The sequence below is a fragment of the Typopeltis vanoorti genome, chromosome 1, assembly GCF_054136105.1.
Source record: "Typopeltis vanoorti isolate ZY-2024b chromosome 1, IOZ_Tvanoo_1.0, whole genome shotgun sequence".
NCBI lineage: Eukaryota > Metazoa > Arthropoda > Arachnida > Uropygi > Thelyphonidae > Typopeltis > Typopeltis vanoorti.
This window is the reverse complement of record NC_143549.1, coordinates 158,406,144-158,424,014: the sequence shown is the minus strand read 5'-3', so window position 1 is coordinate 158,424,014 and position 17,871 is coordinate 158,406,144. Positions and strand designations below refer to the sequence as shown.

Genomic DNA, 17,871 nt, shown 5'->3' with positions numbered 1-17,871 from the left:
TCCACGTTTGTCCTTGGGACCTTTTTTGTGAATATTTATTACTAGTCCAGTTTCCCATTCTTTTGGGATCTTTTGATATTTCCAGATGTTATTGAAGAGTTTAAGTAGGTATACTTTTAAGCTATTGTCTGCATATTTAAAGAGCCCAACGCATATTCCATAAGCCTGAGCTTTTTCTATTTCTTGAGTTTTTAAATTCTTTTTCTAATTCTTCCATTGCTATTTCTTCAGTACTTTCCTGTGTATCGATATCTTCAATTTTGTGAGTTTTGTCATTGTTTTGCATTTCTTGTTTTTCATTCCAATATGCTTTATAGTGTTCAATTCAATCTGCTTTGGAAATTAGATTATTTCTTAATTGGTCATTTTGTAGTTGCCTTAAAATTAAGATTATTTCTTAATTGGTCTGTTTGTAGTTCTCTGAAAATTTTGAAACCTATTCTTTGTGGTCCAGTGTTTGGTGAATTGTGATCCATTGAATTCTAAATATGGTTACATTCACTTCAAGTCTACATCAGGTCTTGAGCTTTTATATTGTCATTATTATTATTATTATTTGACACCTCCAGGGAGTCCAAGGACTCATCGAGGGAGAGCACCTGCTCTACAACTCTGTATCAACCACTCAATCCACTGCAACTACACCAATGCCATCTACGCCGCTCGCCACAGATAACACAAACATCCATGCCCATGGCAGGATTCGAACCAGCAGCCTTTTTGACTGGAGAGCGGATACGCTAACCACTCGGCCAGCCAGGCTGGCATTAAAGATTTCAAAATATCAAAATATGAATGCTTTGTTGAATCCTTTAAATATAATTCAAGTACTATCACAAATTCATATGGTTGCTAGAGCAATATCAAAACTATACTAATGATCACAGCTTCATTAATATTTCAAAGAGATCAAATTTTATAAGAGTAAAGAATACTTACTTTTTTCTTGCCACTCTCTTGCCATGTCAAATCCTAAAATGAACAGAAGAATTATCTGACTGGATAAATTGTCTCTTTAACAATTTCATCTTTGTTGAATGAAGAATTACTTGAATAAGTTTAGCAAACACTGGTTTGAACATAATGAATGTTAAATAATTATTTTTTAAAAAAGCTTCATATAAAATTTAATAAATTGTATTTATTTAATTATCTAATTTCATTAATACTCCATTAACATTATCAAGGTACACAAACTCTTATATTATCGGTTAACTTATGCTTCAATGAAATTGGACTGGCTTAACTGAAGATGTGCGACTGTTTGCTGATGATGATGATGCTGATGATGAAAAGTTGAGAAGAACGATGAGAAGTAAGGAAGATGTTGTGGCCTAGCAGGAAGATCTGAGAAGACTACATGAGTGAACAAATGAGTGGAACTATCAATTTAAGGTTGGAATGTAGAGCATACAATTAATGGATACATTTTGAAAGAGGTTGAAGAGATGAGAGATCTGGGAAGGATGACGGACAGAGACATGAAGTTAATGGGTCACGCTGCAAAAATTGTAAGGCCATCCCAAAGAACTATAGCAATAATGAGGAGGACACTGACATGCAGAAGCAAATAAGTTATGGTTCCCTGTATAATGCTAGGCTTTGATCAGTCCACATATGGACTACTGGGGAGAGATTTTGTAATCTGGTTTTTCAGGGAGATGAGGATATACTGGAGCAGGTCTAAGTTTACTAAGTCAGTTCTATGGAATGTTGGGTACAAAGAGAGATTGAATGAATACAACTTACAGAACATTGTGGATAGAAGAAGAAGAAGGGGTGATATGATTGAGACATAAATTGGTGAAGGGTTGTTACTAGATTAATGTGGAGGAGATTTTTCTTAGAGTAGAAGGAGGTAAAAGTTTCCCTGGAAGCTATATAAAGGAGGATATGAGAAGAGAACTGAAAGAAGGTTCTTTGCATGGAGAGTGATTGGTGAGTGAAATGCATTGCCTGAAGAAACAATATGATCATCTTTTTGCATAAGAGAGTAGAGACTTCCCGTGATGGTTCCTCCCATTGACTCCATAAAGGTCATGGAGTTATTATTATTAATAATATCAATTATTATTATTATTAGTAGTAGTAGTAGTAGTAATATATTTGGGTTTGAGCCTTTTCAGTATGTCTGGGGAAAGAAAAGAAAAAGTTCTAGAACAAGACCAAATAGATTACTTATCTAATTATAAGAATAGGCCAGGTGGTAATTTATTATGTCTATATACAAATGCCAGGAGCATCAGAAACAAAGGGATTGAGTTCATTGCTTTATTCAATATGATGTGGCCTAAGATTGTTGACATTAGTGAAACCTGGCTATCAGAATCAGATATGATAATTGGGATTGAGTGTAATCAGTATATTATTTTTAGGAATGACAGAAGAGATAGGAGAGGAGGAGAAAGACTAGTAATGATATTAGATGACTTAATTCCAGTTAGGGAAGAAACACAAGAAAACAATGATGGTAACAATGTCCCATGTAATGATGAGTTTGAATCTATCTGGTGTGAAGTGGAGGCTAATAGAATGAAATACATGGTGGGATGTTATAACAGACCTAGCAGCTCAGTTGCAGGGAGAACAAAGAAATACATCACTATTTAGCCTTATGGGTACCAAAAGAGTGATCATTATGGGTGACTTTAATTTTCCAAACATTGATTGGGAAGAATAGAATTCTAATGATAAGAAAGAAGAGGAATTTATTGAATTGTTGCAAGAAAAATTGCAGCATGTGAAAGAAGAAACTCGAGGTCAAAGAGTGTTAGATTTGTTCATAGCAACAGAAGGGGGTCTCTGTTAAGAATATGGCAAATTTACCACCAGTAGGTGACTGTGATCATGTGGGATTTCTAGGGAATATATAATTGTATTGATACTCCATTTAGAACAGGGTGTTCAAGGTGGAAATTATGATCAACTTAGGGGAATACTAGTTTTGATATCAGTTACTGAAGGGGAAAAATGTTAGCAACTACAAACAATGAATTTAAAGTATGGTTTGATTGGCTTAGTGTGTAATGGTACTTACTTCCCACAATGAGTCTTTTGACTCTATGTAGGTCTGAGGTTATTTCAAAGATTTCCAGCAATGCATGAAAATCTTTGAAATAATGCTTAAATGAGGCGGTATCTGAATGTATCCCTAGTATTCAAAGAATAAATAGGTTGGGAGTGAAATGGATGTGCAACCTTATTAAGCAAGAGATCCACAACAAGAAGATGATGTGGAAAGAATATCATGAGAATAAGAGTGAGAGGAGTTATGAAATATATAAAGCTTAGGCCAGAAAAGTAACAAGCATTGTGTGGAAAGCTAAACTGGAGTATGAAAAGAAATTGGCCATGCAAGCTAAAGGCAATCCAAAAGAATTTTATTGTTATGCCAAAGCAAAAGAAAGAATGAATGTGAAAGAATAACTTTATTAAATGCAGACAGTACTCTAGTGTCAGAAGTTAATGGGATTGTTCAATTAATGAGTGCTCACTTTGCTAAGATATATCAAGGTCATAAGTGTAATATGAATGCATGGAGAAATGTTGAGGATGTTTTGTTTAGAGATTGAAAAATGTTACATGTTAATGGACTATGATGCTTCTTTGAATCAGAATACAGAACAGGGAGTAGTAAGCAAAATTCCCAATGAAAATATGACTGATAAAGAAACATGAGAGATTGATGGTGAAAAAGAGAGTGTGACTGATGGTAAGTTAAGGTACACAATGATGGCAAAAGATAGAGAGTACAACTGATGGCTTCCTTGGAATCTAAGAAATTAGAACTGAGCTTTGTGCAAGGTGTCATTTTATCTCTGACCAAATGTGAATGCTGTACAAATCACAAATGTGCTCAATCATTGAATAATCTCTCTCACAGCATTCTTAGGGAACAATAGTTCCCTAAGAATGCTTGATACCATACAGAAAAGAGCAAGCAATCTTAATTAATGACTCATTTCTCACCAATTCACTCCACTCTCTTTCATGCAGACATTTAATTTATGTTCTTTGCTTTTTCTACCAGTATTTCCACTGTCACTGTTCATCAGTACTGAAATTAGTATTTACTCGAAATCTCCTCTAAACTTGTTAAAATATATCACTATTATTATTATGAACCTCAGACCTACATAGAGTCAAAAGACTCATTGTGGGAAGTAAGTACCATTACACACTAAGCGAATCAAACCATACTTTAAATTAATTCATATCTGCATTCACCACACTGCAGGCACTGCATTCCACTTAGAATGCAGTGAACCTACATCTTAAGCCATTGTTCATTCACTGCTTATACAGTTTCCAGGGATTTACCTTTGTTCTACTCCACTTATATGAAAAATTTCTCACACATTAAAGAATCAGAATACATGTAGCAACCCTTTACAAACTTAACCATCTCTTTACTCTCTCAACCAACCTAGTCAGTCTTCTCTGGACCCATCTAATATATCCTCGTCACCATGAAAATCACAAGACCAAATATGTGCACAATAATAATTATGAGGCATGATCAAGGCCTAACAATACCGATTCAGTTACATGTTGACTATTCTGCACAGATTTGGTTACCTGCATTTCTTGGGGATCGGGAGGTGGTGGAGAAGATTTAGAGATGAGTGACCAAGCTAGTGACAAGTCTGTGGAATGTTCTCTATGGGGATTGATTGATTGAGGATGTGTGGGTTGCAGAGTTTAGCTGACATGCAGAGAAGAGGGAATATTATTATTATTATTATTATTATTATTATTACGTGACACCTCCAGGGAGTCCAAAGACTCATCGAGGGAGGGCACTTACTCTACAACTCTCTGTCTTTACCACTCAATCCACCAACTTCGACGAACCACAACCACCATCATCATCATCTACACCAATGCCATCTACCACCCACTACAACCACTAGTATTTTCACAGACAATCACAAACATCCATGCCCACAACGGGATTCGAACCCACAGCCTTTTGGCTGGAGAGTGGATGTGCTAACCACTCGGCTAAGATTGACAAAGAAATTTTTCAAAACATGAGGGGTAAGGGGAAAACAAGGGAGATTGCACTTAGGAGCTGTCTAAGAGTGTGGTTAGGAACGATGTGAGGACTAGGTTCTTTTCTTGGAAAGTGGTGAATGAGTGGAATGGATCGCCAGAGGTGGTTGTGAGCACCCAACAGTGAATAGGTTTAAGGAGGTCATGATAGGTATTGTGTTAATGGAGAGAGTGGTCTCCTGCAATGAGTCTTTTGACACCATGTTGTGTCCATATAAATAATAATAATCAATATACAAGTTAAATAACAATGGTCCCAAAACAGACCTCTGCAGGACACCACTAGTCACTTTTTCCAGGATACTGTCTCCTCCCTTCCCATACACAACTTACTGATACCTATCTGAGAGCCAGATGTGTATTCAACCTATCATCCAATCCCATCTGCTTCAATTTAGTTACTAACTAGTGATGTGGCAATCTATCGAAAACCTTTGCAAAATCTAAGTATACCAGTGCAAATGCATCTCCCATGTCCAATATATTCATCACATTATTATGGTACATAAGTAAGGTAATAAAACATCACCTCCCTTTAACAAAACCATGAAAATAATAAGCACAGAGACTACCACTGTTATTAATCCACTTTTTTATTCTAGCTCTCACCAACCCCTCGAATACCTTAACTACAACTCATGTAGTTAAGGCCAAAGCTAAGATATACCAAGGCTATTCGATATCTCCTCAGAGTCTGACACCCAACTCACAGATCAAATTTTCCTCTTCTTCATTCATTCCTTCTACTGCTGCTTTATGGGAAATCTCTTACTTCCTAAAGAATATAATCTGCAGACCTGAAAATCCAGATCTGATAAGGTCTTTCTCCATTCTTCTTACCTTGTTTGCCATAGGCATAATGCTATAAGTCAACAACTTTTCCTTTATGACTGCATCCTTAATAACTATTTCTCTCTGATTCCACATGTGGTTATTATTCACAATCCCATGGAGTCAAAACATTTATTATGGGAATTCCCACTGTTACACCCAAAGCACATCAGACCACAAACCATGCCTTAAACTCATTCACTGTCTCAGCACCCACCATATTGTATTCAAATCATCTATCAATCTCCACACAATTTACTCCTCACTCCCCTGCTTATGCCATCCATATATAGCTTCCAGAGATGGCCTCTTTTTCTTTCTCTCTCTCTCTCTCCCCTCCCATCTCTTCCCATTCCATGAAGAAAAACCTCTTCCACATTAATGTATCAACTTATATCTCTCAATCATATCCTCTCTTCCTTCACCTATATGATAGACTCAGCAAATTGCATTTGCTCATTCTTTCTTGTTACTTCACATTTCAGAGTCCAGAAATAATGCACATATGGTCTGATTAAGGCCTTATACAAAGGAACCATGACATAATTTCATTAAAGGAAAAGTTTAATACTTTTGCAGTCCTTTGGTACCATATGGCTTAATTCAGCAAGTCAATTAATTCTCTGCTATTTGACAAGCCACCTGAATCTCAGCAAATGGCACAAGCAGATAATAAAAAAACTTAAGACTTAAAAAATTTTGTACTTGGTTTCTAAAAATTTTGAATATATCAAATGGCAGTGAAATGGTTAAAGAAAAAAAATTAAATATTAAAACAACAGAGTAATGACAGTAATATTATGTTATCATCCAATGCAAAATAATAAATTCCATAAAAATTCACTTAAACAATAGTGTCTTAAAATAACTTCATAAAAGCTTACACTGGTCTCGGGTTTTTTGCTGATTTCTTTTAATTTGTGTATGTGTTTAATTTCTTCTTGATTTATATTTTTATATTCTATACTGCAATGCCATACAGGAGAATCTGCCTGACCACTGTAAGTTAAAAAAAAAAATGTTAACAATTATTAAAGCATATGAACTGCAATAACAAAACAATATGTATTAGTGGTGTTACTAAAATCCTTGATAAAATCAAAATCATTACAGAAGCAAGGGTCAACTGATGCTCAACAGAGAGAAAGTATGGTTGCATGTGTGTGTGTGTGTGAAAATGTATAATCAATGATGGTGAAAAGTATTTTGTCTGTCTCTTTAATATATAGTTCTAATTACAGTCAAGTACACACTATAAATGAATTCATTCATTATAACAAACTACTCCAAAAAAAGTCACTTAGCAATAATCCTCTTACAAAGAAAATTCACTATAGCAAATCTTTCATTATAACAAACTGTTTCTTAGTTCCTATAAGTTCATTTAGTGAGATTTGATTATAATATGTTCAGGATAACTGAAAGTTGATAAGTGTTATACGTACCATTTTCCCTACTATTAGGCCTTTATACGTACTTTAATGAAGATGTTGGTCATCTGCTATTTTGAGAAGTGTACTATATATTATTATTATTATAAGTACATCATTAACATACCTCCATGGAGTCAGGAGACTCATTGCAAGAGGTTTCACTCAATCAGCCTCAAACTTATCATCCATGACCTCCATTATCAAAATCAAATCTACTCCTTACTTCCATTTTCACCAAACCATTACACAAGTACAGAGATAGCCTTCATACTAACATGTTAATAGCAGGAATTATGAATACCTGTTAGCAAAAATGTGTGAAGAGAAAGGAGTGCAGTTTGTTAATGTGTGGAATAAGTTTGAAGGAAAAATTTAATTGTATAAGAATGATGGACTACATTTGAATGGTTTTGGTGTGAGGCATTTGGAGACAGTGCTGCTGCTGGAAAAAAGAGTAAGGTGTGCAGAGAAAGAATCTGAACAAGTAAGAAGCAATGTGAAAGAGCAGAAGAGTAAGGAAGGAGAGACTGAAGTGGTGTGCTGATGAATGAAGAAGTGGGTAACATGAGTGTAGAAAAGGAGAAAACAAATGTGCAAGAAAAACAGGAAAATGGGTCAACTCAAGGTGGATAGGGGAACACTGCATGAGAAGAGTAGATGCTCCAAGAGGTTGTGAATGCCTGTGTAGACACAAAAGGGAGGGAATGACCTGGAATGTAAGGAAATCACTTGGAATTTTAGAAGGTTCCAAGATAAGAAAGGAGACAAGAAATGGCTAATATTTAATAAGTAGCATCAGAAAAACTTGTTAAAGATCCAGCAATGAATTGATCCAGCAAATGTTAGAAGTAACAGAACAACAGAAATGAAATGATTGCATTGATCGAGTTTGTTCACCCAAAACTTGTTGGAATAAGTGAGACATAGTAGGATGAGGATAACTTTCTCACAGGAAAAGAGCTGGAAGGGCAAAAAGGGAAGTGGAGTGCTATTGATGTTAGTAAAAGAGTTATGTCCATAGCAGGCAGAGATGCAAGGGGGAAATGGTAGTGGTTTTGAGGCAGTATGGTGTGAGATAGAAGTGAATAGAATGAATTACTTAATCAGATGCTTCTATAGATGTGATAATGTAGAGGATGGTGACCAGGATATGCATAAACAAATTAGCAAAGGAAATGTGAAAAGGGTGATCATTATGGGTTATTGTAATTACAGCAATGTGAATTGGGATACATATAGTAAGCTACAGAAACAATGATTTGATCATAGGTTATTCTACTGGCATGATATCTAGTGAAAAAAAAAAAAAATACACATTAATTAATTATTTAGAAACTATCCAGCTAAATTCTATTTATGATAATATGAGCAAACATTCTTTCTTATAGATAGTTTTCTTTCAGTAACAATGATGTCCTATTTTTAGCATTACAATTATTATTTTTGATTTAGGATCCTGGATTATCTACAGTCCTGTTTATAGTTACTCTTAGAGAGGAAGGTTCCATGGGGTCGAATATGTGCCTTCCATATGTTTAGGATTTTTAGACCATTATTATTGTTCAGATTGGGGTGGTTGATAATAATCTCACATGCTTCATTAAATTTGCGTTCATGTAAACAACTGGTGCTTTTCCAGTCAATTCTATGTAAGGTGTTCAAGGGCATGATCAGAAAGGCCAGCTTCACCATAGTTATTATATTTAATGTGTTGTTTATGTTCTTTATTGTCTGATAGGAATTGTGTGTCCTGTTTCCCCTATATATGGTATATTACAGGTGCAATAAATACGGTATACTCCAGGGTGGGCCAGCGGAGGGAGTGGGTCTTTGGATGAGTTAAGTAAGCTTTTTAATTTTGCAGGAGGTTTAAAGGTGGCTTTGAGGTTGTATTTTAGTAGTATTCTGTTTATTTTATCTGATGTCTCTTTAATGTAAGGAATGGTTATAGTTTTATTGTAGTCTGGTTTATATTTGTTTTTTATTGAGTTCTTGTACAGAATTTTGTTAATAGTGTTTTGGCTGTAACCATTTTTTAGAAAAGTATTGCTGATAACTTTAAATTCATCTTTCAGCACTTGTTCATTGGAGCAGATCTTCAAAGCCTTGTTTTTTAGAGTATTAATGACACCTAGTTTTTGTGTTGGGTGGTGGTAGGAGTTTATCTCTATATATTGGACAGTATGTGTCGATTTCTGGTAAACAATGAAGAAAAGATTGCCAAAAAGAAGACGTGTGACAAGTGTATCTAGTGTGTTCTGTTTTTCAATCTCAATTGTGAACTTTATGCATTTGTGTTGTTTGTTTAGGTGGCTAAGGAATGTGTCTAGTGTCTGGCGGCCATGGGACAGATCGCGAAAACATCGTCAGCATATCTAAGCCAGACTTTACCGGCCATTATGGATCAAATATGCATCCTCATACGCTTCGTATCCATCTTACATTTCAATGTAATATGAATGGTATTACAATTTTAATATTCACTTCACATCCATGATAACCTTGATGTCTATAGACGTCTTGGTCAGTAGCACGGTTAAAGGAGAGGAACCTAAAGCAAGTTGCTCAAAATGTTCCATATAAAAGTTAGCAATAGGGGGAGATAATGGCAAACCCTTGGCTGTGCCTTCTTTTTGTAGGTAGAAAGCGTTTTGCAATACAAAATAACCAGAATGTAATACATGCGCAAAGAGCGACGTGATCTGGAGGGAATTTGTTCTGTAAAAGAAGGATTGTGTCATTGATTGGGACATTCATAAAGAGGGCAGAGACATCAAAACTGACTAATAAATCATCTTTTTCTAATGTAATGTCTTTGATTATGTTTATGATGGCAACACTCAAGGAGTTGGTAGGTCATTCCCCCTCCTATATCAGAAACACACAACACTTCATAAACATAACTGATAGGCGGATAAGAGATGATAGAAACAATTAAATTACTAAAAGATTTTTATAAGATTGATGCAGGCAGAAATGTTTCAGCTGTGTGATAGTGATAGAAGAACAAGAGGTCATCCCTGGAAATTAAGGAAAAGTATGGTTAACAAGGGTGTGAGAATGAGGTTTTTCACCTGAAGGGTGGCGAATGAGTGGAATGCATTGCCTGACTCAGTTGTGAGTCAGTAAATGAATTCAAGAAGAGATATGATAGATATTGTTTTGATAGTTTGGGTCTCCCCCGATAAGTCTACTGACTCCATGGAGATACCCGTAATAATAATAATAATAATAATAAAGATAGCAACCAAAAGTAAAGAAACTCAGTTTCTAGAATTGTTGAGGGATAACTATCTCAGGCAGTATATATAAGAGAAAACACGAGGATTGAGGGTCTTGGATTGGATCATGTCATCAGAGGATGTTTTTGTAAATGAGGTGTCCAATCACCCTCCAGTTGGTGAGAGTGACAATGAAGTGCTTACCTGGGTGGTTTCCAACCATATGAGACCTTCCATGAGAAAAGGGTATATGTGGAACTATAAGTCTGTTGATATGAGAAGCTCGTTTTAATACCTTGCAGCTGTAGCATGGAATGAGGAGTTGGGTGGGAAGGAGAAAAATGTTGCTTGGGTGATATTCAAGAACTATCTAGTAGAAGCAAGTCCAAATGTATTCCAAAGATCAGAAGGTTAAATAAAGTAGGTGTGAAATGGATGAATGAGAGATTAAGTATGCAATACAGAGAAAAAAGGCATTATGAAGTCAACATAAGAAGAGTGGTAATAATCAATTCAATGAGAAACACAAAGAACAGGCAAGGAGAAGGTGACTCTTTTGTTAAGGGTAGCAAAAGTTCAGTATGAGCAGCAGTTAGCTAATGAAGCCAAAAAACATCCCAGGGAATTCTTTCCCTGGGATGTTTTTTGAATAAGAACAATTATGGTAGGATGTCATTGATTGGAGAAAAATTGTTAAAGGACAACAGCTGCAGAGGATATTGTTGATACAAAGAGACACCGAGATGATGCAATTTGCAGAGTCTAGTGAATATGGAAAAGAGGGGTGATATGACACAGACGTACAAGTTGATAAAGGGCTGTTATAGGATTAAAGTTCAAGAGGTGTTTTTCATAAAAAAATGATGGGAGATATGGGGAGAACAAGAAGTCATTCCTGGAAGTTGTATAAGGAGGGTGTGAACAAGAGAATGAGAAGCAGAATTTTTGCATTGAGAGTTGTGAATGATTAGAATGCATTGCCTGAGAGCATAGTGTATTCAGAGAATTTATGTGTTTAAAACACAGAATAATGAGCAGTGTGTATGAAAAAACAGACCTTCTGTGACTCCATGTGGGTCTTAGGATGATGATGATGATGATGATAATAATAATAATAAAATCATAGGCAGTGCTGTTCTTCCAATTTCACTTCAGCGGCACATATAAAAACATTTTGTTTTTAAAAATATTATGCATTACATAAATATTTTGTCTTCTGCACTTGGAAGTCTTCTTCTTCTGCAGCTTGTACCACTTAAGTGGGGTCGCTGTTAATGATGAGTCTCCTCCACATCCTCATCCTGTCTTGGGCTGTCACCACATCCAAGTTCTTCATTCTCAAGTCCTCTTCTACCAGCTCACTTCATCTCTTCTTTGGCCACCCACGCTTCCTCCTTCCTTGCACATCCATCTGCATGACCTTTCTTCCCACATATTCGTCCTCCCTCCTCAGGTTAGAGGAGGGAGGACGAATGCTGGGAAAAGCCATCTCAACCTTGCCTCCTATATCTTTGCTCCTAAGTTTGCAACTTTCACTGTTCCCCTCACATAGTCATTTCTCAGAAGATCCTTTCTGGTCACACCGCACATTCACCTAAGCATTCTCATCTCTGCTATCTCCATCCTGCTGATGTTGTTTTTCCTCAGGGCCATAGTTTCCATAGCATATGTCATAGCTGGCCTTACTACTCTCCTATAGCTGGCTCACTACTCTCCTTTCAGATTGATCGGCACCCTCTTATCGCATAGCACTCCAGCCATCTCTCTCCAGTTCCTCCAACCCGCTTGTATCCTGCATCCCACTTCCTTCTCAGCCCCTCCATCTTCTTCCACTGTTGAACCTAAGTATCTAAAGTCCCTCACCTTCCTGATGACATTTCCTTCCAGCTCCAGATCTGTCTCCTGACTGCTGTCCACTTTGCAACACATATACTCTGTCTTACTTCTGCTCAGTCTCATACCTCTCTCTCTCTCTCTCTCTCTTCCTGTACTTTTCTCCATCATTCCAGTTTAGCTGCCACTTCTATTGAATCTGCACACAGCAAGATGTCATCTGCATACAACATTGTCCAAGGTGCGTCTTCTCTCACCTCCTCCGTAACCACCTCCATTACAATATTAAACAGAAACGAATTTAATGCTGATCATTGATGCAACTGTTACTTGAAAACTTTCTGTCTGTCCCAGACAGGTTAGAACTCTTGTCTTCACATTTCTGTACATCTCCTGCACCAACCTGACATATTTTTCCAGTACCCTCTTCTCCCTCAGACACCTCCATACTTCCTGCCTTGGCACTCTATCGTATGCTTTCTCCAGAAATTGGAAGTAAATATGAATATTAAGAGAAATTTATATTTTCTATTTTTATGAACATGCCATCATATGTTATCTACAAACATCCAAGGAAAAACAAAGGCAATCTTTGAATCAGTAGTTCCCCCACCTCATCCCACCCCACCCTGGAGGCTTTCTTTGTTTTCTTGATGTTTTTCTGGAGGAAGAAAGCTTTAAAAGTAATATATCTATGCCAAGAAAAGCTAGAGGTGGTCAGCTGAATGAAGAACTAATCTCTCATGAGCCAGGTACTATCCAGGAGATAATCACAGAAAACTTACAGTATTGTAAATTGTGTACAAGACAGGTACACAAAAAATGTTCACTGAGAATCAAAAACCAAACACATGGCAGCAGCAGCACTAAACTTGTTTGGAATAATATCACAATGGAGGTGATCAGTTTTTCTGTGACACACTGTCAGTAGATGAAACCTTGATGTGACAACAGAAAGTAAGAAACAATCAATGCAATGGCAGCATAGTAGATCTCCAGAAAAAAAGAACAAGCAGACACTTACGTTAAGGAAGAGCATACCTACCCAATAGAAAATTTGTGGGTCATAGTGAAAAAGAGACTTAGAAAATTAAATTGTGATACAAAGAATAATTTAATCCTCTTGTGGGAATGGCTACTTGGGAGAAGGGGGATGACATCAGGTAACAATGAGCCCAGTGGAGTCTAGAGGGGATAATGCTGGGTATAGAAACAATGGCATTTATATGCTTTATACTAATGCCAGAAGTATCTGGAATAAAGGAGAGAAATTTGTGGCACAGATAGAATCACCTGGCCAAAAATTATGGAATCACTGAGACGTTGTTGACAGAAAAGGATATAATGACAGGAATAGAAGTCGCTGGGTACAGAATTTTTCAGCAGGATAGGAAGGGAAAGCGTGGTGGTGGTGGTGGTGGAGTACTGCTCATGATAAGTGATGACCTATGTCCTATAAGAGTGGAGGCGTTGGAAAGCAGTGACACTAATGATTTTGAAAGCATATGGTGTGAGGTAGAGGTGGTCAAGACAGGATATTTAGTGGGGTGTTGCTACAGATCCAAGAGCACAGAAGGTGGGAACTAGGAGATGTTTAGACAGTTGAGTTTGGCAAGTGCAAGAAGAAGAATGATTGTTATGTGAGATTTTAACTACAGTAGTATAAATTGGGGAGAGGAAGATGCATGTAGCAACAAGGGAATGGAATTTCTAGAATTCTTGAGGGACAAATGTCTTAGGCAACATGTAATAGAGGGAACAAGAGGTTCAAGAGTTATGGATTTAGTTATAGCATCAGAAGAGTTGATAATAACTGAGATGACATCCCTCACATAAGTTGGAGAGAGTGACCATATGGTATTGACTTGTAAAATGAATACATTTTCCATTTGAATACATTTGATACAGGAGTATCAAAGAGACAGGAACATATGTGGAATTATAATGCAGGTAATTATAATAGTCTAAGACGTCAACTTGGGGAAGTTTCATGGAGGGAGGAATTGGAAGGCTGGGATATCATTAGTGCGTGGGAAATTATGAAAGAATATTTGTTAGCAACAATAGTAAGTTGTATACCACGGGTGAAGAAGAAGAGAACACAATTTGATGTAAGGTGGATGACAAACAATATTAAACAGGAATTGCATGTGAAAAAGAGGCTATGGAAGAAATATAAGGAGACAGGTGAAGGGAAGATGCATGAAGAATATAAGACAAGGGCCAGAAGAATGACTAGTATGGTAAGGAAGGTGAAACTGGAATATGAGAGGAGATTGGCTCTAAGATCCAAAAAAAAATCTTAGGGAATTTTTTAGCTATGTGGCCAGTAGGAGGAGAAATAACTGTGCAAGAATGACATTGTGGAATAAAAATGGGAATAGAGTGACTGATGCACTGGACATAGTTGAAATGTTCAATGAACACTTTATTGAAGTATTTCATCCTGGAGAAGTCAGTTTTAATACTAGAGGCATAGGGCAGGTTCGAGGTTCAGAGGTACAGGAGGAGAGTGTGTTTCAAATACCGAGTAGTCTGGATGTCAGTAAAGCTGTGGGACTGTATGATATTTCACCACGAGTTTTGAGAGAATGTGCTAGGGAACTGACAGTGCCTTTGACCTGGCTTTTCAGTGAAAGCCTGGTTGGGGGAAAGGTGCCTAAGGAATGTAAGGAAGGTAAGATAGTGCCATTGCATAAGGGCAGTCGCAGGCTGGAAGTGTCTAATTACAGGCCAGTGTGTGTGTGTAATCAGTAGTTGTTAAGATCTTGGAGAAAGTAGTGAGGGTCTGTATACAACATTTGTCAGATGAGGGTAATGTTATCAGTGAGGGTTAGCATGGATTTTTGAAGGGGCGCTCTTGTTTTAGCAATATGCTAGCCTTAAAAATAATATAGTTACAAGAACATTAGATGAGGGAAAGGCATATACTGCCATTTTCCTAGACTTAGCAAAGGCATTTGACAGGTTGCCACATAATAAGCAGATGTTTAAGTTGCAGCACGTGGGTCTGGATGTCAGATTGGTCACCTGGATTCAGGATTGGCTGTCTGATAGGTATCAGAGATTTGTGTATGGTGGAGCAGTTTCAAGGAGGCAGAGGGTAACAAGTGGGGTCCCACAGGGCTCAGTACTAGGACCTATATTGTTTAACCTTTATATCAATGACATTGTCAGTGGATTGCCAGGGGATATTCAGTTGTTTGCAGATGATATCTGGGGTTGATGATTGATAGAAACCTGAAATTTAGGGGACATATTGCAAAGATGGTGAAGGTAACACAGACGATTGCTGCAATAATGAGAAGGACACTGACCTGCAGAGATAAAAGAGTTATCATTCCATTGTATAAGACTGATCAGACTACACTTACACTATTGTTCTCAGATTTGGTCCCCTGGATATGAAGGGGATAAATTAACTGTGGAAAGTGTACAAAGGCAGATAACAAAGATGGTTTCAGGACTGTACAATGTTAGCTATGAGGATCGGCTGAGGGAAGGTGGACTGGAGAGTTTGGTGGATAGAAGAAAGAGAGGTGATATGATTGAGACTTTTAAACTGTCAAATGCCTTTGCTAAGTCTACCAAAATGGCAGTATATATGCCTTTCCCTCATCTAATGCTCTTGTAACTTTATCATAAAAGGCTAGCATATTGCTAAAACAAGAGTGCCTCTTCACAAATCCATGCTGACTCTCACTGATAACATTACCCTCATCTGCCCAATTCTGTATATGGTCCCTCACTACTTTCTCCAAGATCTTACTAACTACTGATGACACACAAACTGGGCTATAATTAGACACTTCCAGTCTGCTACCACCCTTATGCAATGGCACTATCTTACCTTCCTTACATTCCATGGGAACATTTCCCACAGCAAGACTTTCATTGAAAAGCCAGGTCAAGGGAACTGTCAGTTCCTTAGCACATTCTCTGAAAACTTGTGGTGAAATACCATCCAGTCACAAACTTTTACTGACATCCAGAGTACTCACTATCTGAAACACACCCTCCTCCTGTACCTCTAAACCTCAAACCTGCCATATCCCCTCTAGCATTAAAACTGACTCCTCTAGGATGAAATACTCCAATAAAGTGTTCATTGAACAATTCCACTATGTCCTCTGCATCAGTCACTCTATTCCCATTTTTATCCCACAATGTCATTCTTCCACAGTCATTTCTCCTCCTACTGGCTACATAGCTAAAAAATTCCCTAGGATTTTCCTTGGATATAAAGGCCAATCTTTTCTCATATTCCAGTTTTGCCTTCCTTACCATACTAGTCACTCTTCTGGCCTGTGTCTTATATTCTTCATGCATCTTCTCTTCACCTGTCTCCTTATATCTCTTCCATAGCCCCTTTTTCGCATGTAACTCCTGTTTAATAATGTTTGTCATCCACTTTAATCCAAATTGTGTCCTCTTATTCACTCGTGGAATACAGCTTATTGTTGCTGCTAACAAATATTTCTTCACAATTTCCCAAGCACTAATGATATCCTGGCCTTCCAATTCCTCCCTCCACGAAACTTCCCCAAGTTGACGTCTAAGACTATTATAATCACCTGCTTTATAATTCCACATACGTTCGAAAATTATTTGGAAAAATTGCTAAATGAAACAAGCAGTGATAGGACAGTGGTAAAAACACTCGACAGACATGCAATTAGGAATACATATTCATACTTGAGTAGAAAAAGTCACCAAAGGCTCGAAATGTTAAAAGGCAGCAGGAGTAGATGATATTTGACCAGAAATGCTGAGTATGGTGGTATAAAAGTCTTACAGCAACTACACTGCATAGTTCAGAAGGTATGGACAGAGGGACGATTTCCCAATGATTGGAGTAGAGCTCTCATAGTACCCATATATAAAAAGGGAAATAAAACTCAATGTGAGAATTATAGAGGTATTTTCCTACTGAGTGTTCCTGGTAAGATTTATGCAAGTATACTTGAGAAACAGTTAAGATGAATTGTGGAAGAAGAGCTGGGTGAAGAACAAGCTGGATTCAGGCCAAATAGAGGCTGTCAGGATCAGATCTTCACTTTACGACAAATAGCTGAGAAATCATGGGAATATAACAAAGATCGGTATTTAAGTTTTGTCGATCTGGAAAAGTCATAAGACAAGGTGCCAAGAGAGAAGCTGTTTAATAAGCTACAGTTATTATATAATGCCCCATAGACACCAGTTATATGGTGTCAATGGGGCATTATATCAAACAATTCTTAGTCTTTATTTCAGTTGTAAATCAGCAGTAAGGATTGAAGGAAGTACATGAAGATGGTTTAATGTTAAATTTGGTGTGAAACAAGGATGTACATTATCCCGTCTTTTATTCATTATCTATATGGATCATATTATGAAGGAAAGTGGTATTAAACCTGATAACAAAATTGGAGATGTTAATGTCAGCTCTTTGCTTTATGCGGACGATGTTATACGTCTAAATAAATCCGCTACAAGTCTGCAAGATTCCCTGACTA

The 17,871-nt window shown here is 37.2% G+C and overlaps 1 protein-coding gene across 1 annotated transcript in view; it reads right to left on the bottom strand.

The window, feature by feature from the left end:
• LOC150110579 (cilia- and flagella-associated protein 43-like) overlaps positions 1-17,871 on the bottom strand; it is a 609,434-nt gene that overhangs the window by 193,114 nt on the left and 398,449 nt on the right. The window contains exons 17-18 of the mRNA XM_090401881.1: positions 6,771-6,885; positions 940-972 (exon numbers count right to left, since the gene is read on the bottom strand). Of these exons, the coding sequence (XP_090258007.1) occupies positions 940-972; positions 6,771-6,885 (148 nt within the window). The remainder of the gene's footprint in view (positions 1-939; positions 973-6,770; positions 6,886-17,871) is intronic.